Source organism: Macaca thibetana, chromosome 8 (assembly GCF_024542745.1).
Source record: "Macaca thibetana thibetana isolate TM-01 chromosome 8, ASM2454274v1, whole genome shotgun sequence".
NCBI lineage: Eukaryota > Metazoa > Chordata > Mammalia > Primates > Cercopithecidae > Macaca > Macaca thibetana.
In genome coordinates, this window is record NC_065585.1 from 21,750,413 (window position 1) to 21,774,033 (window position 23,621).

The 23,621-nt window shown below is 39.7% G+C and overlaps 1 protein-coding gene across 2 annotated transcripts in view; it reads left to right on the top strand.

Annotated features, from left to right (window-relative positions):
• ATAD2 (ATPase family AAA domain containing 2) overlaps positions 1-23,621 on the top strand; it is an 84,893-nt gene that overhangs the window by 43,430 nt on the left and 17,842 nt on the right. For both annotated transcript variants that reach the window (XM_050801510.1, XM_050801511.1), the window contains exons 15-24: positions 482-572; positions 1,348-1,662; positions 2,003-2,135; positions 2,482-2,668; positions 3,688-3,873; positions 12,481-12,616; positions 14,433-14,629; positions 16,070-16,229; positions 18,250-18,372; positions 18,551-18,694. In XM_050801510.1, coding sequence (XP_050657467.1) covers positions 482-572; positions 1,348-1,662; positions 2,003-2,135; positions 2,482-2,668; positions 3,688-3,873; positions 12,481-12,616; positions 14,433-14,629; positions 16,070-16,229; positions 18,250-18,372; positions 18,551-18,694 — 1,672 coding nt within the window. The remainder of the gene's footprint in view (positions 1-481; positions 573-1,347; positions 1,663-2,002; positions 2,136-2,481; positions 2,669-3,687; positions 3,874-12,480; positions 12,617-14,432; positions 14,630-16,069; positions 16,230-18,249; positions 18,373-18,550; positions 18,695-23,621) is intronic.

The window sequence follows — 23,621 nt, forward strand, 5'->3', positions numbered from 1 at the left end:
TGAGACAAGTCCATTAAACTCTAAAAAGTACATCCTTTTTCTTATTTTCACTTTCATATTTTGCTTATATTGAGTTTTTTGTTTGTTTGTTTGAGATGAAGACTTGCTGTCACCCAGGCTGGGGTGCAGTGGTACAATCTCAACTCACTGCAACTTCCGCCCCCAGGATTCAAGCAGTTCTCATGCCTCAGACTCCCGAGTAGCTGGGATTACAGGCACATGCTACCACGCCCAGCTAATCTTTGTATTTTTAGCAGAGAGTAGTTTTCACCATGTTGGCCAGACTGGTCTTGAACTTCTGACCTCAAGTGATCCACCTGCCTCGACCTCCCAAAGTTACAGGTGTGAGCCACTGCACCCGGCCAATATTAAGTACTGATCACTTTAAAATTTTAGGTAATCAAAAGTATTTTTAATTGAAATTAATCTGAATAGCATTTATTATTATAGTTGTAAAAAATTAAATTGTTTTTATTCATAGGCTCGAAAAGAGATTCTAAAGATTCACACCAGGGATTGGAATCCCAAACCACTGGACACATTTTTAGAAGAGCTAGCAGAAAACTGTGTTGGTAAACATTGTTTTAAGCAATTAAAATAAATACTACATTTATTTGAAATATGAAACAAGTTGTATTAGGTTGGTGCAAAAGTAATTGTGGTTCTTGCCTATAAAAGTAATGGCAAAAACCACAATTGCTTTTGCACCAAACTAATAAAGAAATACAAGGTTATATTTGTTTCTTATCTCTTATTTGTGGCATTTTCTTCTCACGAAGTCTTGGTATTAAATAGAGATATTTGACAAATTGGCCATAAGGGGCAGAGTAGATAATAATATAATTGTATAAAATACAATATATTATTATATCATAATAATATAATAGCTATTCTTTACTGACCATGTTTTAGTCATCCTTTTAAGCATTCTATAAATATTATTTCATGTAATTTTCACATCATTCCTATGATGTAGGTAGCAGTATCTCTACAGATAAAGAAATGGCTGGAGAGCATTATGTGAATTTTCTAAGGTCAAACAGCTAGTAAATTACAAACTGGAATTTGAATCTAGTCTGTGTGATTTTAAAACTCTTGCTTTTGACCTCTGTGCTATACTTAGTGCTTGTGTATTGCACTCGTAAAAGTTGATTGATTGTTGTTGGCTATTACTACCTGATAAGTTTACTGGGTAAAAGAGATTTTGGTTTTACTACTTTTAAATATTTGCTAACTATATTGCAAGGCTGATTTTTAATTTTCTTTTAACCATGGTCATGCTAATAGAGTTTTGTGTTTCTTTGTTTGGTCGGCTGGTTCTTTTCTTCCCCTGGTTGCTTTGGATAGGATACTGTGGAGCAGATATTAAATCAATATGTGCTGAAGCTGCTTTATGTGCTCTACGACGACGCTACCCACAGATCTATACCACTAGTGAGAAACTACAGTTGGATCTCTCTTCAATTAATATCTCAGCTAAGGATTTCGAGGTAGCTATGCAAAAGATGATACCAGCGTCCCAAAGAGCTGTGACATCACCTGGGCAGGCACTGTCCACCATTGTGAAACCACTCCTGCAAAGCACTGTTGACAAGATCTTAGAAGCCCTGCAGAGAGTATTTCCACATGCAGAATTCAGAACAAATAAAACATTAGACTCAGGTATAAAACTTGATTGACCATTTAAAGTTAGTTTTTATAATCAGTAAAGTGAAATGTTTCATACATACCAGAAATATTTATTTGTAAAAGAATCTCTTGAGAAAAATTTGGTAAGGCTTTACCTGGGATATTTGAAGGAAATTTACCCATGGATTGCCCTTAACTTAATTTGCTGTAAGTTTGGGGTGCATTTTTACATTTACTTATTAATTCATATCTACAGAAATACTTTTGATTCTTTGAAAAAAATTAATTGAAGTATGCTAACTTGGTAACTGAAGCATTAAAGATTTGCTTTGCAATCCAGAAGTTACTAATGTGCAATTTTTTGGTTTTATAGATATTTCTTGTCCTCTGCTAGAAAGTGACTTGGCTTACAGTGATGATGATGTTCCATCAGTTTATGACAATGGACTTTCTCAGAAATCTTCTCATAAGGCAAAAGACAATTTTAATTTTCTTCATTTGAATAGGTATATTTTTCTTGCAAATCAATGTTTTGCGTGTGTAAATTTTCTAAAAATAAATGAGATGTGGTTGAAAAAGTAAAAAATGCTAACCAATCTGCTTTTTATTTAAATTAAACTACCAGAAATTTTTTGTTGTTATAGTTGTCACGATAGTAGAAATTACAGTCTATAAAAATATTCCTAAAAAGCTTTGGGTATCAGTTGTTTCCAGAAACTATGTGAACCATGTTGTGATTGGTTGGCCTTATTGGCAAGACATTTTACTTATGAAAGTTTATAATTGACAATTTAGGGGGAAATTTTAAACTGTTTTTTCTAAAATATAGCTTATTAATGATTTCTCTTTCAGAAATGCTTGTTACCAACCTATGTCTTTTCGACCAAGAATACTGATAGTAGGAGAACCAGGATTTGGGCAAGGTTCTCACTTGGCACCAGCTGTCATTCATGCTTTGGAAAAATTTACTGTATATACATTAGACATTCCTGTTCTTTTTGGAGTTAGTGCTACATCCCCTGAAGAAACATGTGCCCAGGTAATTTGTTGGTGCTCAACTATAAGACAAAACAGCCTTTTGGAGATAAAAGCTAAAATTGCCTCATTTTTTTGCATTGTGTTTTTTTTGTCTTTCTGATTTGTAACTTCAGGTTTACAAAACAGAATTATGCATGATTGCTTAATCATTAAAGAGAATAACTTTAAATCCCACATTCACCCTTAATATCTTTGTGACCTTAGTAAAGTTGTTAGATCTCTCTCATTTTCCCCATTTGGAAAATGGAGATAATAATACTTACCTCATATGGCTGTTGTGAGAATTAAATGAGTAGAGTGCTTAAAATGGTGACTGCTCCTTAGTAAGTACTCAGATATTCTACTTTTTGTGTTTTTGGTATTTGTATATTAACTTTTGTTTGTTTTTGGTTTTGGTTTTTTTGAGACGGAGTCTCTCTCTGTCACCAGGCTGGAGTGCAGTGGCACAATCTCAGCTCCCTGAAACCTCCACCTCCAGGATTCAAGCAATTCTCCCGCCTTAGCCTCCTGAGTAGCTGGGACTACAGGCGCATGCCGCCACATCCAGCAAATTTATTTTTATTTTATTTTATTTATTTATTTGTATGTATTTTAATAGAGATGGGGTTTCACCATGTTGCCCAGGATGGTCTCGAACTCCTGGGCTCAGGCAGGCAGTCCACCCTCCTCGGCCTCCCAAAGTGCGTGGATTATAGGCATGAGCCACCGTGCCTGGCTATATTAACATTTTTAAAATATAAAAATATGTTATATTTGTAGTTTTGTTTACTTTTGATTACGACAGAAAAATCTAGATTTCTCCAACTATTTTCTAGTTGCTTGAAGAAACTATCTTTTCAAAAAAAATGAAACTTTTAAACAACATTTAAAAATAAGGTTGTGGGATTTTGGAGGAGCATTTTAAAAACTTGAGGACTTTATATGTTATTTCTGGGAGGTTAAACATTGTTTCAGACTAATAGAACTAGCATTATTAACATGTTGACTCTAACTGAATTTGTTTTGTTCTCGCTCTACTAGGTGATTCGCGAAGCTAAGAGAACAGCACCAAGTATAGTGTATGTTCCTCATATCCACTTGTGGTGGGAAATAGTTGGACCAACACTTAAAGCCACATTTACCACATTATTACAGAATATTCCTTCATTTGCTCCAGTTTTACTACTTGCAACTTCTGACAAACCCCATTCTGCTTTGCCAGAAGAGGTAATTTATGTGGGGGAGAGTCATTATACTTTTAAGAAGAGAGTTGTTTGTACCAAAATAATCATAACTTACTGAAAAAATTCAAATGCTATAGAAGTGAATAAAAGGATAAGTTTTCTTGCTAAAGATACCATTGTTAACTATTTGGTATATGTGCTCATTGGGTAAGATGGTGTATGTATATGTGTATGTATACATTAAGGATACATAAATTTTTTCTCTTAAAAAATAGGATAATATGTCGGGCGCGGTGGCTCACACCTGTAATCCCAGCACTTTGGGATGCCGAGGCGGGTGGATCATGAGGTCAGGAGATTGAGACCATCCTGGCTAACACGGTGAAACCCTGTCTTTACTAAAAATACAAAAAAATTAGCCGGGCGTGGTGGTGAGTGCCTGTAGTCCCAGCTACTCCAGAGGCTGAGGCAGGAGAATGGTGTGAACCCGGGAGGCGGAGCTTGCAGTGAGCCGAGTGAGCCACTGCACTCCAGCCTGGGCGACAGAGTGAGACTCTGTCTCAAAAAAAAAAAAAAACAGTTTTTAAAAAATGGGATTATATGATACATACTATTCTGCAATTTGCTTTATTCAATAAATGTGTCTCATGTATTTGTTAGTGCTAAAGTCTCTTTAAGAGCTGCATGGCTTTTCCACTTTTGATGTAGTATAATTTATTTATCCAAAGCCCTGTTGATAGGTTTTTTGGTTGTTTTCCAGATTTTTTTCTACTGAACTGTTATAGTGAGCATCCTTGTATTTTAGTTTGTATGAACACTAGTATGTGGATTTTTCTAGCATTGATTCCTAGAAGTGGAATAGCTGTAGCTGAGTATTTTACATTTACAAGTTTTAACAATACTAAATTACTCATTCAAGTTTGTGCCCATTTAGACAACTGCCAATAGTGAACAAAAGGCCATGCTGCTTCTGACTGGAATACTCTTCTCTTACGTATTTGCCTGGCATCATTTTTTATTTTTCTCAAATCTCTGCTCAGATATCATCTCAGGGAGGCCTTCTGTGATCAGAATTTCTCAATAATAGCAATAGCTCTTCTACCCATCATACTCTTTTCCCTTTTCCTACTTTATTTGTATTGCCTCCTGCCATTAAATATTAATTTGCTTGACTCTGTTTCCCCATCAGAAAGTAAAGTACCTGAAATTAGGGACTATTTTTTGTTACCTTTGTATCCATAGAGCACATAACAAGCATATTGTAGGCTTCTGTGTATTTTAATGAATTAGTTAAATGTTTTTTTCCACACCTTTGACAAAATTGGTTTACACTTTTTAGTACACTAGTAGGAAGATAAGCTCAAATACTTATTAAAGAAATATTTATTGAGTGCTTATTTTCTCCCAAGCATGGTTTCAGGCACTGGAGATATAACAGTGACTAAGATAGACAAAAATGTATATCCTTACACATATAGGGCTAACATTTTAGTTGAGTGGGGGAGAGAAGTTTTAAAAAATTTATAGCCGGGCGCAGTGGCTCAAGCCTGTAATCCCAGCACTTTGGGAGGCCGAGATGGGTGGATCACGAGGTCAGGAGATCGAGACCATCTTGGCTAACACGGTGAAACCCCGTCTCTACTAAAAAAAAAAATACAAAAAACTAGCCAGGCGAGGTGGCGGGCGCCTGTAGTCCCAGCTACTTGGGAGGCTGAGGCAGGAGAATGGCGTAAACCTGGAGGCGGAGCTTGCAGTGAGCTGAGATCCTGCCACTGCACTCCAGCCTGGGCGACAGAGCGAGACTCTGTCTCAAAAAAAAAAAAATTTATAATACTAACTATTGTTGTGGAGAAAGATTTAGCTAAGGAGTACCAAAAGAGTATGGGTAGGTTGCAGTGTTAAATAGGCTAGATAAGGCCTCAGCAAGAAGTTGATATTTGGCCGGGTGTGGTGGTTCACGCCTGCAGTCCTAGCACTTTGGGAGGCCAAGGTGGGCGGATCACCTGAGATCAGGAATTCAAGCCCAGCCTGGCCAACATGGTGAAACCCTGTCTCTACAAAATATTAGCGGGACGTGGTAATGTGTGTCCGTAATCCCAGCTACTCAGGAGGCTGAGGTGGGAGAATTGCTTGAACCCAGGAGGTGGAGTTTGCAGTGAACCAAGATCCCACCATTGCACTCCAGCCGGGGCGACAAAGCAAAACTCCATCTCAAAAAAAGAAAAAAAGATGATGATATTTGAGGAAAGACGTGGAAAAGGTAAGGTTGTGAACTATTGGAATAGCTGAGGGACAAAAGGTCCTAGCGGAGGAAAAAGCAAATGCAGAGGCTCTGAGGCAGATCTGTGTCTGGCAGCTTGGAAAAATAGCAAGAAGGGCAATGTAGGAGGAAAGGAGGCCAAGGTTATCAAGGGACCAGATTATGTCCCCAGTGACTCTGTATAATAATAATTGATTACAAAACCTGCAAGTTAAATAAGCTAGGAAATGAATATTAAGTATATATTATAAACTCTTTGAGTGGGGGAGGTCCTTAAAGGTTTCCAGTTTACTTAATTATCTAGTTTCATACTCTATCGCCTTTATGTGGATATCTCACCTATGTTGAAACACTTTCTACACAGTTCTTTTTGTTACCTCTGACTCCTAAAAATCCAGCTTATTGAGGGAGGCTTTCATTTCTTTTTCTTTTTTTTTAAACCATAAAGGGGTCATGCTAACCTTCTGTATTGTTCTAATTTTAGTATATGTGCTGCTGAAGCGAGCACAAATCTTCCACTTCTTAATCTCCATTCATTTCCCAGATTGCATATAGAACTTGACTAATACATCTTCATCATGACAAGTCTTTGTATATTTGAATACTCTTTTCTGTCTTGCTAACCCAGGCCTTTTTCACATTAAACAGGATATGGTATATTCATTAGGGCTATTAATAAAGTAGAAGTTTATTTCTTACTCACTTTAACAATACTAGGCAGGTTGATTACATTGGCAAGTTTGTCTTCTGCTGTGCAGTCATTCAAACACTCAGGCTGAAAGATATTTAATTTTATTTACTTGTTTGTTTATTTATTTTTGGAGATGGAGTCGCACTCTGTTGCCTAGACTGACAGTGCAGGGGCACTATCTTGGCTCACTGCAGCCTCAGCCTCCTGGGTTCAAGCAATTCTCCTGCCTCAGCCTCCCAAGTAGCTGGGATTACAGATGTCCGCCACCATGCCCAGCTAATTTTGTATTTGTAGTAGAGATGGGGTTTCACCATGTTGGCCAGGCTGATCTTGAACTCCTGACTTGAGGTGATCCACTTGCCTTGTCCTCCCAAAGTGCTGGGATTACAGGCATGAGCCACCTTGCCTGGCCTGTTTTCTTATTTTCATCATGTAGCCTTCCAGGTCGCTTTCAGTCCAGTCAACTGAAAGGACAGGCTCTTGCTTGTGCCTGACTTAGAAGTGATGTAAATCACTTCCTTTCATATTCCACTGGCTAAAGCTCAGTCACATAGCCATACTTCATTGCAAGCATGGCTAGGAAATCTGACCTAGCTGTGTGCCCAAAGAACAAGAATACAGATTGTGGTAATAGTAGTAGACTTTGTTACACAGCACACCAGGTTGTAGTTTCTTCAAAATTCTAGTCACTCTCCTGAATGTCTTTCTTTTTTTCTAGTTCTTTTGAAAGTCCAGAGCCAGAATGAATGAAGTACTCTAGCAGTGTTCTGATTAACACAGTGGAAAGAAAGATTGTTAGCCATAGTATTACTGGCTGCTTCTTCTATCAACTGAAGCTATTAATCATTTTGAGATTTGAAATAAAGATAATGGCTTTATGCTCTGGGTAACAAGACAGACAGACTAGGTGAACTTTGTATGGATGTGGGGAGGTTGAAAAAAGTAATCAGTTTAATCTGGGGAAACTTTATTGAGAATGTGGAAATTCTATACCAAAATTATTTTCTTAAAAGATAGCTTCTCTTACTTTTTTTGTTAGGATAATGTTTTCTAAGTCTATAATTGCAAATTGGGTAAAATATTTTAATACCACATTCTATAAGTAGGGGAGAATGGGCCTGGGACTAGGAATTGCCTATTTTTAGAAAATGAATAGTCCATAAGCATGCAAATAAGCAAGTTTTCAGTGATTTAGTGATACCATTGATATAACATTAGACTATACTATATGAAAAATACTGTGTAGTCCATTATTAGCCACATTAAAATTTGTCCATCTCAAAACTGCAGTCAGAAAACGACTGTCTATATGCATGAGCACAAGTGGACCCACTCAGGCCAGTATGGAAAGATGAGAAAGAATGCTGTTAGTGGATTTGGAGTTTTCATGAATCCATGAAACGCAAAGTAGTGAGGATTACATTGATGAAGATGACCACAATTCACAGCATATGCATGAAAGAACTACTTTGAAAGGCAAGAGTGATTTCTAGCTGAGGATCTGTTCTATGAAGGAGTTGAAAGAACCTTTGAGCTGGGCGTGGTGGCTCACACCTCTAATCCCAGCACTTTGGGAGGCCGAGGCGGGCAGATCACTTGAGGTCAGGAGTTTGAGACCAGCCTGGCTAACATGGAGAAACCCCATCTCTACTAAAAATATGAAAATTAGCCAGGCATAGTGGCGCACACCTGTAGTCCCAGCTACTTGGGAAGCTGAGGTATGAGAATCGCTTGAACCCGGGAGGCAGAAGTTGCAGTGAGCCAAGATCATGCCACTGCACTCCAGCCTGGGTGACAGAGCAAGACCCTGTCTTACAACAAAACAAAACAAAAACAGCCTTTGGACAACCCTGGGGTAATTGACTTTCTTCACTTCTAGTCCCTATACCAAGCAGCAGTCAGCAGGGTTGTTTGTCCTCAGCTAGGGCAGTGTGGTTGTGCCCCAGGACTAATTTAACAGGCTTATATATGGCTGCTGATATCAGGAGAAATGGGGAGCCCCTGTGCCCACAAGACAAATTGTAGGCACATTTCTGCTTCCATTATAGACTAGCTTTCATAGTCACTGGAGGGAGAAGCTAGAATAAACAGAAATAGCACCTATGGGCAAACAGATTTAAAAGGCAAACACGTAGTTATAAATAAACATTTGAGGAAGGACAACCTCATGAATAATATCCATGTATCACCAACACAAACTGTGACAAAGAACCGATTGGAGACATTATAAATGAAACAACCCGTGTAAAAAGGAAATAAAATTTTTTATAGGCTGAGAAGGGAGCAGACCCAGATGAAGGGCAAATTAGCAAAGTGGAAGATCGTAAGACCAGTAATTCTTAAGTATGTGATACAAAAGTACACAGACTTGAAAAGTATGAGGAAAAAATTAAAACAAATGGAGGAGATAGATTAAGGTCTCATGGGATTTATGGGAGATAAAAACAAGAAGTTTAGGGAGAAAATATTCACACAGTAGAACATTTTGTACAGTTAAAAAATACTATGAGTCTTCTTAAGATTTAAAAGCCCCATGTGTTCCAAGTATGAGAAATAACATCACTTAAATAATGCCAAAGGTACAGAGAAAAATCCAAAAACGTTCCAAAAGAAAAAGCATACTAGAAAGGAAGGAAAGTCAAATTGCTTCTATTTTCTCATTGGCAACAATGACCGCTAAGGAGATAGTAGAGCAATATTTTCAGTGTTCTGAAGTAAAATAATTTTGACCTATAATTTTCTGTCCAACCAAGTTAGCATTTGCATGAGAGAACAAATAGATATTTTTGAACATGTGATGTCTACAAAACTATGCTTATAAACCCCTGACTGGAATAATTTTTATTTTATTTTTTGAGACAGAGTCTCGCTCTGTCACCCAGGCTGTAGTGCAGCGGCATGATCTCAGCCCACTGCAACTTCCACCTCCCAGGTTCGAGTGATTCTCCTGCCTCAGCCTCCTGAGTAGCTGGAATTACAGGCACACATCACCATGCTTGGTTTATTTTTGTATTTTTAGTAGAGAAGGGGTTTCTCCATGTTGCTCAGGCTGATCTTGAACTCCCGACCTCAGATCCGCCTGACTCGGCCTCCCAAAGTCTTGAGATTACAGGCATGAGCCACCACACCCATCCTAGAACTATGTAATCTTGTTAACTATAGTCATCTTACAGTGCTCACACTTGTAATCCCAGCACTTTCGGAGACCAAAGCAGGCGGATCACCTGAGGTCAGGAATTTGAGACCAACCTGGCCAACATAGTGAAACCCTGTCTCTACTAAAAATACAAAAAAAAAAAAAAAAAAAAAAAAATTGCCAGTCATGATGGCAAGCATCTGTAATCCCAGCTACTCAGGAGGCTGAGGCAGGAGAATTGCTTGAACCCAGGAGGCAGAGGCTGCAGTGAGCCGCCAAGATTGCGCCACTGCACTCCAGCCTGGGTGACAGAGCAAGACTCTGTCTCCAAAAAAAAAAAAAAGAACTTACTCCTCCTGACTGTAATTTTGTATCCTTTAACAAATCTTTCCCTATTTCCTTCTTTTCCTCACCTTTCCCAGCTTCTAGTATCTTCTAGTCTACTTTTTAGCTTACACATGTAAAATATACATGACAAAACTGGGAGCCCGAGGTGGGCCGATCACTTGAGATCAGGAGTTCAAGACCAGCCTGGCCAACCTGGTGAAACCCAATCTCAACCAAAAAATACAAAAATTAGATGTGCGTGGTGGTGTGCGCCTATAGTCGCAGCTAATCGGGAGGCTGAAGTGGGAGAACCGCTTGAATCTGGGAGGTGGAGTCTGCAGTGAGTCGAGATTGCACCACTGCACTCCAGCCTAGGTGACAGAGTGAGACCCTGTCTCAAAAAAAAAAAAAAAAGGACTTATCATTTTAACAATTTTTTTAAGCATGTAGTATAGTCGCATTAAATACATTTACAATGTTGGGCAACCATCACCACTATCCAGATCTTTCTTGTTATCCCAAGCAGAAACTCTGTACCTATTAACGGTAATTCCCCATTTCTGTCTCCCCACAGCCCTTGGTAACTTCTGTTATAATTTGTCTCTGTGAATTATTTATTCTAGGTACCTCATAATTTGAATATGTATTTGTCTTTTGTATCTTGTTTAGTGTAATGTTTTCACGGCTCATCCATGTTGTATCTTGTGTCCAAATTTTATTCCTTTTTAGGGTGAATACTTTTCCATTGTATGTATATACCACATTTTGTATCCATTCATCTGGTGACAGACATTTGGGTCATCTTCACCTCCTGACGTTTCTGAATAAAGCTGCTATGATTACTGGAGTACAAATACTCGTTTGAGTTTTTGTTTTCAGTTTTCTTTGGTATACCTAGAAGGGGAATTGCCACATTGTATACTAATTCTGTGTTTAAACTTTGAGAAACCACCAAATTGTTTTCCACAGCAGCTATACTATTTTACATTCTTACCAGCAGTCCACTGAGTTTCCAATATCTCTCTTGTAGCCCACACTTAACTTCTGGCCTTTATATTTTGGTTTTTGTTTGTTTGCTTGCTTTTTCTTTTTGAACAACTGCTCTTTCTTATATCTCATCTCATTTGGGGTTGGGAAAATTAATTAATTGATCTCAGCAGACCTTTTAAGTATCAGGGCCAGGCACAGTGGCATACGCGTGTAATCCTAGCACTTTGGGAGGCCAGGGCAGGAGGATCACTTATGCCTAGGAATTTGGGATCAGCCTGGGCAACACAAGGAGACCCTATCTCTACAAAAAGTTTAAAAATTAGCTGAGTGTGGCGGTGCGTGCTTATAGTGTCAGCTACTCAGGAGGCTGTGACAAGAGGACTGCTTGAGCCCAGTTTGAGGTTGCAGTGAGCTACAATTGTACCACTGCAATCAGCCTGAGTGACAGAGCGAGACCTTGTCTCTTAAAAAAAAAAAAAGAAAATGAAAAAAGTAAAATATCAAGTTAATTCCTTTATTAATTGTAGTTTGGATTCTTGAGTTCTCATGATTTTTAGTTCCTTAATCTCTTGTAAACCTGGTTTATACATAAATCTAACATTCTTTAAAGACTTGTTTAAAAAATATACAATTTAGCTTGTCATTAAAAATATGTGTATAATAACCTGCTATTGTATTAAATGACTGACACATGCATGTCTTTTTTTTTTTTTTTTTTTTTTTTTGAGACGGAGTCTTGCTCTGTCGCCCAGGCTGGAGTGCAGTGGCCGGATCTCAGCTCACTGCAAGCTCCACCTCCCGGGTTTACGCCATATTCTTGCCTCATCCTCCTGAGTAGCTAGGACTACAGGCGCCCGCCACCTTGCCCGGCTAGTTTTTTGTATTTTTTAGTAGAGACAGGGTTTCACCGTGTTAGCCAAGATGGTCTCGATCTCCTGACCTCGTGATCCACCCGTCTCGGCCTCCCAAAGTGCTGGGATTACAGGCTTGAGCCACCGTACCCGGCCAACACATGCATTTCATATGCATGTGTGTATATATACTGCATATATCTGTGTATATACTGTACAGATGCTCCTTGACATATGATGGGTTTTTTGGACATAACCCAATTGTAAGTGGAGGGACATACTGAATACATACCACTTTCATGCTGTTGAAAAGTCTAAAAATTGTAAATTGAACCATTGTAAGTTGGGGATCATCTGTATATATGATATATATTGCATTTGTTTTCTTTTTTAAGGTGCAAGAATTGTTTATCCGTGATTATGGAGAGATTTTTAATGTCCAGTTACCGGGTAAAGAAGAACGGACAAAATTTTTTGAAGATTTAATTCTAAAACAAGCTGCTAAGCCTCCTATATCAAAAAAGAAAGCAGGTTAGTTTCTATATCAAAGTTAATATTTAATAATTTTGAGAAAATGGGAATGAAATAGTTAATGGCATTGACATATGTCTGATAACACAAGCTCAAAACCTCAGTCATGAGGTTGATGCATCTGCTGCTTAAAACTCTCTATGCTTCCCATTAAAATAGACTGAAGTTCTTAAGGTACACAAGGTATTTCATAGTATAGCCCCAGTCTTTCTTTTTTTTTTTTTTTTGAGATGGAGTCTTGCTCTGTTGCCCAGGCTGGAGTGCAGTGGCGCCATCTCGGCTCACTGCAAGCTCCGCCTCCTGAGTTCACTCCATTCTCCTGCCTCAGCCTCCTGAGTACCTGGGACTACAGGCGCCCACCACCATGCCTGGCTTAATTTTTGTATTTTTAGTAGAGACAGGGTTTCACCGTGGTCCCGATCTCCTGACCTCGTGATCCACCCGCCTCAGCCTCCCAAAGTACTGGGATTACAGGTGTGAGCCACCACACCCGGCCCCCCCAATCTATCTTTCTAAGCTCATTTTGAGCACTTGTGTTCTGCTCAGCCCTCCACCGCCACATTTTTTCTTATAAAACACTATCTTTAAACCATATGTAACATAATTTTACCTTTTCACTATTTTATTAATTCTTGCTCTCTTGTTAGTAAAGCTTCTATCTCTATCCCTCATCTCTGTCTAAAGAACTACTTATTCTTTTATTTTTATTTTTTGAGGCAGGGTCTGTGTCACCCACTGGAGTGAAGTGGCATGATCGAGGCTCACTGCAGCCTCAACCTCCTGGGCTCAAGCATTCTCCCACCTCAGCCTCCCAAGTAGCTAGGACTACAGGCTCATGCCACCATACCTGGCTAAATACTTGTCCTTTTAGTATACCTCATTTATTCTTTATTATGAAGCCTTTCCTAACTTATATGGGCAAAATGAATTACTTCTGCCTTTATGACCTGTCATACTTTTAAAATACTACTAATACGGCATTACGATTATATAATTATGCCTCTTACTCCCTTAGTAGTTTGTCAGCTCATTGTGGCAGGACTCTAATAATCCTTTTTTTAATCCTGAGTACTCATTGGATATCTATTTAAACAAAATAACCTTTTGTTATATTTGAAACATATTATACATTTTCATTAGTTCAAAACTAGTAAAGAAGGCTTTTTTATAGTTAGAATATTTTTATCCTGGAAATAATGCAATTTCAAAGTTTAATAACCTCTTAAATTATCTGGGTGTTTGTTTGTTTGTTTGTTTGTTTGTTTGTTTGTTTGTTTTTGAGACGGAGTCCCTCTCTGTCACCCAGGCTGGAGTGTAGTGGCACGATCTTGGCTCACTGCAAGCTCTGCCCCCCGGGTTCATGCCATTCTCCGGCCTCAACCTCCTGAGTAGCTGGGACTACAGGCACATGCCGCGATGCCCGGCTAATTTTTTGTATTTTTAATAGAGACGGGGTTTCACCATGTCAGCCAGGATGGTCTCGATCTCCTGACCTCGTGATCCTCCCACCTCGGGCTCCCAAAGTGATGGGATTACAGGTGTGAGCCACTGTGCCTGGCCGCCTCTTAAATTATCTTAAAATGGAATAGAGGTAATGACTTGTAGGAATTAGCATTCCAAATTATAAGTTGCTAATGATTTCTTGAGGGGATGTAGGGTTAGAGATTATGGTAGTACTTTTATATTCCAAATCTTTGGATTCCTTGCATATGTAAGGAAGATAATCCCTCCAGTCCTGACTCTGTTTTCACTAAATCACTTGTTAACCCTCAGTGTTATGGAGGAGCAATAACTAAACTCTTCCATTCATGTGAAGTTTTGCAGGCTTTGGAGGTACTCCCAGTAGCACCACCACCTGAGCCAAGATCACTGACAGCAGAAGAAGTGAAACGACTAGAAGAACAAGAAGAAGATACATTTAGAGAACTGAGGATTTTCTTAAGAAATGTTACGCATAGGCTTGCTATTGACAAACGATTCCGAGTGTTTACTAAGCCTGTTGACCCTGATGAGGTATTAATTTAATCTTTGGATCAAGTGTATTCTAGGCTATAATGCTTCACAATCAAAGGATATTTGAAGAGTTTATGTGGTTCTGCCTACACTCTGAACTAGTTTTATCTATTTGGAAACATGTACCGGATTAGTGTCCTAAGCACATGGAGACTTTAAGAGCAGGGTAACACATTTTCCTTTCCTGCAGACAATTAACTTTGTCTCCCCAACCTAAACATTCCAGAAGTAATTGAGAATGTCTTATTTTGTTTTTTTTTTGTTTTTTTTTGTTTTGTTTTGTTTTGTTTTTTTTTGAGACGGAGTCTCACTCTGTCGCCCAGGCTGGAGTGCAGTGGCCGGATCTCAGCTCACTGCAAGCTCCGCTTCCCGGGTTCACGCCATTCTCCTGCCTCAGCCTCCCGAGTAGCTGGGACTACAGGCGCCCGGCGCCTCGCCCGGCTAGTTTTTTGTATTTTTTAGTAGAGACGGGGTTTCACCGGGTTAGCCAGGATGGTCTCGATCTCCTGACCTCGTGATCCACCCGTCTCGGCCTCCCAAAGTGCTGGGATTACAGGCTTGAGCCACCGCGCCCGGCCTGTTATTTTTTTGAGACACAGTTTTGCTCCTGTTGCCCAGGCCAGAGTGCAATGGCGCGATATCGGCTCATTGCAGCCTCCACCTACCAGGTTCAAGCAATTCTCCTGCCTCAGCCTCCCAAGTAGCTGGGACTACAGGCATGTGCCACCACGCCCAGCTAATTTTTGTATTTTTAGTAGAGACAGGGTTTCTCCATGTTGGCGAGGCTGGTCTCAAACTCCTGACCTCAGGTGATCCACCTGCCTCGGCTTCTGAAAGTGCTGGGATGACAGGCATGAGCCACCATTCCCGGCCCTTTTTTTGTTGTGTGGGGTTTTTTTTTTGTTTTGTTTTTTTGTTTTTGTTTTTTGGTTTTTCGTTTTGTTTTGTTTTGTTTTTGTAGTAAGGGTTGGGGCCTCACTCTGTTGCCCAGGCTGGAGTGCAGTGACACAATCATCTTTCACTGCAACCTTGTCGAGATAGGGTCTTGCTATGTTGCCCAGCCTAGTCTCAAACTCTTGGCCTCAAGCAATCTTCCTGTCTCAGCCTCCCAAAGTGCTGGGGATAACAGGCATGATATTATTATGACCTGCACAGTTGGAAGAGACCTGGAGAGCCAGGTCTTAAGTTGCCCTGAAGGATGGGTGGCAATTGGATGAGGAAAGAATATAGGCTGTTACTGGAGAATACAGCTGCCCAAGGATAGGAAACAAATACAAAACAATAACAGCCTTAGATCAAGTCAAAGGTTTTATGTTAAATATATTATCATAACCTCTTACGTATTTATTCTCTATCTCCTGTATTGCCTAGCAGAGAAATTTGAGTCACATGTTATGTTTAGAGTTAATTTTGTGATTTGATCATTTGCTTGAATTTTAGGTTCCTGATTATGTCACTGTAATAAAGCAACCAATGGACCTTTCATCTGTAATCAGTAAAATTGATCTACACAAGTATCTGACTGTGAAAGACTATTTGAGAGATATTGATCTAATCTGTAGTAATGCCTTAGAATACAATCCAGATAGAGATCCTGGAGGTGAGCATTAGTGAATTTTTTTTCAGGGGGTGGAGTTGGGGGGCAGTTAATAATTACTTAGGGTTGATTTTTATGTCAGGTGCTATATTATAAACATAATCAAAATACTATTTAATCCTTACAACAACCTTATCCCCATTTTACAAATGGTAAAAATGAAGTGTAGAAAGGTGAAAAACATTGCTCAAGGTCACACTTCCAGGAAGGGGCAGAGTGAGAATTTGAATGCAGGTTTCTTTCATTCCCAAATCCCTGTTTATTAACAATTACATGATAGATCCTCTAACGAGACACAAAATGGCTTGTATATTTTGTATATCAGTGCTTTTCCTCAAAGTGGAAAAGTAGGCACTCTGTAATGAAATGGTTTTTAAAATATTCTATTAGTTAAGACCATTATACTTTTCATTACAAAAGCAATATAATATAGGACTTACTAATAGTAATATTTTTAAAAATCCAGTCCTCCATTTCCTTTCTCCAAAGGCAGACACTGTTTGAGGATATCTTTCCAGAACTTTTTCTATGCATATACCCCTTCTGCTCTCACCTATCCCCTCTATTAATATAAAATTTAATGGGTGCAATGTATGTTATTTGGGTGGTGGATACCCCCAAAGCCCTGACTTCATGTGTAGTCTGTGCCTGTAACAGAATTACACTTGCACCCCATAAATTTTTACAAATTTTTAAAAAGAAAATGTATAAAGGATTTTTAATGATGTGTTTGTTCTGCAGCTTGTCCATTTCCAAGAAATGTTCTTTCTTGGGTGCTTATTTAATTTTTTGATCGCTTCCTGTTCTTACGGATGCAGAGTTCTTTAACTCTCACCAGTGGATAAAAAAATACATTTTAAAAATAGTTGTTTTCTGTATTAATTTCCCCTCCAGTACATTGGCTTTCTGTTTTTAAATTGGTGGTTCTTGTTAGATAGATTGATTACTATAGGAAACTACTGAAAATGTTTTCAACAATTGAAAAGCTTACTATTCTTTCCCTCCCAGTCCTCTAGCTCACCTTCCCTAGGCATATCCCTGTAGTTCAGAGTTCTGGAGTTAACCAGTGGGAAACAGACTAACAAGATGAGAACACTCCATTGTATGTAGGAAGAAGGAACGAGGTACCCTGGAGGCAGAGGGCTTTCACTGTTGCATTGCAGTCATGCTGCTGCTGCTGCTCCCTTTCTGTCTATTGTGGCAGTCTAAAATTACTTCAGGCTAGTGGTGTCAAATGTTAGTGGACATCACAGTCTCCTAAAGGACTTCATAAAATACAGATCACTGGACCCCATCTGTAGGGTTTCTGATTCTGTAGGTGTGGACCCTGAGAATTTGCATTTCCAATGAGTTTCCCTGTGACACTGATGCTGCTGGGTTCAGGAATCACTACTTAGACCTTGCCCTGACTTTCTTCAGGCCCAAATGCCATTTTAGAAAGCCCACTTCAACATTCTGCGTGTAATATACTGTATAACCTGGGAGTGAATTTTGCAGACTCTTGTCCTTTGAGGAGTATTGATGTGGCTCAAGCAATCCTGCATTCACTTATTCCGTCTTCTGCCTCAGATCATATTCCAGTTTGTAGTATTCATACTCTGAGCTTAGAATTTTCCCAGTGTTTCCTGTGGAGGGTTGTTTTTTCATTGTCTTTGTCTAGTTTCTTTGTCAATACAATAACAACCTCTATATACCTCTTGCAAAATTCTTTCACATTCCTTGTTCACTGATGACACTGATAGCCTTCTCTTTTAATTTTTGTTATTGTTTGATTTCTTGCTATTGATTTTTTTTTTTCCCCCGATATTTCAAAGGGATCTAAACAGGACAGAGAGTAAAATTGTTTGGGTTTAGTCTGCCGTATTGAATCAGATGTCCAGAACATTAGATTAGCACCAGAAACAGAATAGGACAAAAAGGAATTGTAAGAGCTACTACTATCTTAGACCAATATGCTGAGTTTATTTTTGTTATATTATTGAAAGGGGGAAATTAAAAATTATAATTTTTATTCACTTCATAGATCGTCTTATTAGGCATAGAGCCTGTGCTTTAAGAGATACTGCCTATGCCATAATTAAAGAAGAACTTGATGAAGACTTTGAGCAGCTCTGTGAAGAAATTCAGGAATCTAGAAAGAAAAGAGGTAGGAAAGTGATTTGGTTGATTTGTACCAACCTAATATTATGAATGAATTTCAGAATATATGAATTTCAGAAGCATCTGAAAAGGATGCTTCAGATGTATTTTGTACTTTTAGTTAATCCTTCATGTAATTTTGAAATCTGGAAATCCTTTTGACATCCCACATATCTGTTTATAAGGTTGTAGCTCCTCCAAATATGCCCCGTCTTACTACCATGTGATGCCAAAGCAAAATTCCACTCTTGCTGGTGACAAAAGATCAGACCCAGAGCAGAATGAAAAGCTAAAGACACCAAGTACTCCCATGGCTTGCAGCACTCCTGGTAAGTACTCAAGTAGTTTTTGTTTATGAAATTATAACTTTATTCTTTACTAATGCCATTCACTTTCTCCTTTATTTTCCTTTATTTGTGTTAAAGCAATGAATTACATTGATTTTCTTACTATTAAGACAACTTTGCATTCTTGAAATAAATCCAAGTTTATAATGTACCACTTGCAACCCAAAAGCCACCATCTAATTGTGGACTGACTGGATTTGAAACTGATGTCTGTAAATTCTGGTCTATTTCCTACTCCCCCGTTATTCTTAAGAGGTAACTCCAGAGATTACCAATTCAAAGTCTGTAGGGTTTTCTGAGGCCTGCCCTCCTTGGCAGACTTTTAATTCCAATTTTTGTTCTTTAAGCCCCATTGTCAGACTCTGCTCAGCTTCTTAGCCTCTGTTATTCATTTGTTTTCCCAGATTTTGGCATTGTAATTCCTCACTACTTTTTTTTTTTTTTTTTTTTTTTTTGAGACAGAATCTCGCTCTGTCACTCAGGCTGGAGTGCGGTGGCGCAATCTCGGCTCACTGCAACCGCTGCGTCCCAGGTTCATGCCATTCTCCTGCGTCAGCCTCCCAAGTAGCTGCGACTATAGGTGCCTGCCACTAAGCCTGGCTAATTTTTTTTTTTTAGATGGGTTTTCACCGTGTTAGCCAGGATGGTCTCGATCTCCTGATCTCATGATCTGCCTGCCTCAGCCTCCCAAAGTGCTTGGATTACAGGCGTGAGCCACCGCGTCCGGCCATTCCTCACTACCTTTTTAGATCTCTGTGTGCGTGTTAAGGTTAGGGTTAGCGGTGTTTGCTGGGGTTAGAACCTTCTATTGCAAGTTTGTCCATCCTCGGGTAATTGATTTGAGATAGAGAAAGAGTAAACCCTTCTTTTGAAGAAATGGGAGGAGGCAGCTAGGAAAGGAAAGAGAAGAGAAGAAAATTAGCAAGAGGCCTTCAGTACCAGAATGCTGACAGTCAAATCAACTTTAAGCAAGAATATATATGTGTGGAAATTAATGACATGGAAATTGGCTCCCTTAAAACAATCGTTTGATAGATTACCCAATAGGATTACATATTTTGTATCCACCAAAAAACATGTACAAGAATATTCAAAGAAGCAATATTCATAATATTAGATTGGTACAAAAGTGGTTGCAGTTTTGCCATTAAAAGTCATGGTTCAACACTGGGAGTAGCTCAAATGCCCATTACCAGTAGAATGGAAAGATATGAATTATTATACAATGAGAATCCTTAAACGTCAACTACATACAACAGCATAGATGAACCTCCCAATGTTGAGTGAATCCTAGATATATTCACATGTGACATAAATTTTAAAATATATATTTAAAATTTTTATGTATGAAGTCAAAAATGGGCAAAACTAATCCATGCTGTTATAAATCAGGATATTGTTTACCTTTTAGGATATTATGACTAGAATTAGAATAAGGGTGATTTGGAATGTTAGTATATATTCTGTTTCTCAATCTGGGTGCCGATTATGTGAGTTTCTTCTGTTTGTGGATGGATATTCATTTGATGTTTATGTTCTGAGTACAATTGACCCTTGAATAATAACGAGTTTGAGGTGCACAGGTCCACATATGTGTGGATTTTTTTCAATAAATATCTTGGAAATTTTTTTGGACTTTGCAACAGTTTGAAAAAACTTGCAGATTGAATTGCATAGCCTAGAAATAGTGAAAAAATTAGGTATGTCACAGATGCATACAATATGTATAGACAGTAGTCTATTTTATCACTTACCACTATAAAATATACACAAGTCTATTTTAAAAAGTTAAGATTTATCAAAACTTAACACACAAACACAGATCGTACATAGCACCATTTGCGGTCAAGAGAAATGTAAACAAATATAAAGATTCAGTATTAAATGACAACTAGGTCGGGGGCAGTGGCTCACGCCTGTAATCCCAGCACTTTGGGAGGCCAAGGCAGGCAGATCACGAGGTCAGGAGATCAAGACCATCCTGGCTAACACAGTGAAACCCCATCTCTACTAAAAATCCAAAAAATTAGCCGGGCATGGTGGCGGGCGCCTGTAGTCCCAGCTACTTGGGAGGCTGAGGCAGGAGAATGGCGTGAACCCGGGAGGTGGAGCTTGCAGTGAGCCGAGATCGCGCCACTGCACTCCTGCCTGAGCAACAGAGCGAGACTCCATCTCAAAAAAACAAGAAATAAATAAATCACAACTGCATAAAATTAACTGTAGTACATAACTGTACTACCATGATTTCGGAGCCACCTCCTGTTGCTGTTGGGGTGAGCTCAAGTTTCGTGAATATCTGCTTAAAATGATGTGTGATGCAGTGAGCAATTGACCTCTCCAGTAAATTGCTTATTGCAGTAGAAAGTGATTTGCAGTTCTCAAGTATTTTTTATTTTTTATTGTGTTTAGCATAGTACAAAAAACCTTGAATAACACCACAGGACACATAGGAGGTGCCACTAGTAATGCTGGAAGTGCTCCCAAGAAGCAGAGAAAGTCATAACCTTCTAAGATAAAGTTGAATTGCTTGATACGTGCCATAGATTGAGGTCTGCAGCTGTAGTATCCTGCCCTTTCAAGACAAATGAATCCAGTGTAAGGACCATTGAAAACAATAATAATAATAAAGAGCCAGGCGTGGTGGCTCACGCCTGTAAACCCAGCACTTTGGGAGGCTGAGGCGGGTGGATCACTTGAGGTCAAGAATTTGAGACAAGCCTGGTCAACATGGTGAAACCCCGTCTCTACTACAAATTTAAAAAATTAGCCAGGTGTGGTAGAGAGTGCCTGTAATCCCAGCCACTGGGGAGGCTAAGGCATAAGAATCACTTGAACCCAGGAGGTGGAGTTTGCAGTGAGCCAGATTGCATCACTGCACTGCAGCCTGGCTAACGAAGCGAGACCCTTGTCTCAAAAGAAAGAAAAGAATACTGGGCGCAGTGGCTCACACGTGTAATCCCAGCACTTTGGGAGGTCAAGGTGGGCAGATCGCCTGAGGTCAGGAGCTCAAGACCAGCCTGACCAACATGGTGAAACCCCGTCTCTACTAAAAATGCAACAACTAGCTGGGCATGGTCGTGCACACCTGTTGTAATCCCAGCTCCTCCTGAAATCTCAGCTCCTCAGGGGACTAAGGCAAGAGAATTGCTTGAACCCGGCAGGGCAGAGGTTGCAGTGAGCTGAGATCATGCCACTGCCTTCCAGCCTGGGCAATAGAGCAAGACTGTCTCAAAAAATAAAGAAAGAAAAGAAGGAAATTTGTGAAGCTGTTGTTGCAGCTACACTAGCAGATGCAAAAACTTTGTACTTTTTGTGAAATACCTTTTGTCTGATATTGAAAATGCAGCTTTTATCCGGATGCAAGATTGCTATAAGAAAGGCATACTAATACATTTCTAGAAAAATGTATTCTAATACAATTCTAGATTCTAATACAATTCTAGAAAAAATGAAGTCATTATATGACAAAGTAGAAGGAATTTAATGCCAGCAAAAGATAGTTTGATAATTTTAGAAAGGTTTGGCTTTAAAAATATCAAGATAGGGCCAGGCGCGGTGGCTCACGCCTGTAATCCCAGCAGTTTGGGAGGCCAAGGTGGGCGGATCACGAGGTCAGGTGATCGAGACCATCCTGGCTAACACGGTGAAACCCCATCACTACTAAAAATACAAAAAATTAGCCAGGCATGGTGGTGGGCACCTATAGTACAGCTACTTGGGAGGCTGAGGCAGAAGAAGGGCGTGAACCCCAGAGCTGGAGCTTGCAGTGAGCCGAGATTGCACCACAGCACTCCAGCCTGGGGGACAGAGTGAGACTCCATCTCAAAAAAAAAAAAAGAGAAATCAAGATAACAAGAGAAGCAGCTTCTGACAACCAAGAGGCAGCAGACAAGCTCCCAGACACCATTAAGAAAATCACTGGACAGAGGCCAGGCACTGTGGCTTGTGTCTGTAATCCCAGCACTTTGGGAGGCCAAGGTGGTAGGATTGCTTGAGGCCAGGAGTTTAAGACCAGTCTGGGCAACAGAGCAAGACCCCATCTCTATAAAACCAAACAAAACACTAGCCAGGCATGGTGGCACACATTTGTAGCCCTACCTTCTTGGGAGACTGAGGCAGGATGATTGCTTAAGCCCAGGAGTTCAAGGCTGCAGTGAACTATTGATTATGCCACAGCACTCCAGCCTGGGTGACAGAGCAAGACCCTGTCTCAAAAGAAGAAAGAAAGAAATAAAAGAAAAAAACCACTGGGGAGAAAGGTAATCTTTAATTGTCCTTTGTCATTTCTACTACCTAAAAGTTTTACCACTTCTTTCCAGGACTTCTGCTGTGTGGTTATATTGCCTGCTGTGTGGTTATATTGCATCTAGTCTAGACAGAATATTTAACCTCTCTGTACCTTAGTTTCTTCATCTGTAAACTGACGATGATAATGGTAGCAAACTTCATTGGGTTAAAGTGAAATTTTTGTTTTTGTTTTTGAGACGGAGTCTCGCTCTGTTGCCCAGGCTGGAGTGCAGTGACATGATCTCGACTCGCTGCAAGCTCTGCTTCCCGGGTTCACACCATTCTCCTGCGAGTAGCTGGGACTACAGGCGTCCGCTACCATGCCCGGCAAATTTTTTTGTATTTTGAGTAGCGATGGGGTTTCACCGTGTTAGCCAGGATGGTCTCGATCTCCTGACCTCGTGAGCCGCCCACCTCAGCCTCCCAAAGTGCTGGGATTACAGGCGTGAGCCGCCATGCCTTCCCGGGTTAAAGTGAAATTTTAATGAGTAAGCATACATAAGGGACTTAGAAGAATTCCTAGTATATGCTTGATGCAGTGGGATACGCCTGTAGTTGTAGCTACTCAGGTGGCTGAGGTAGGAGGATCACTTGAACCCAGAAGTTTGGGGTTGTAGTGCGC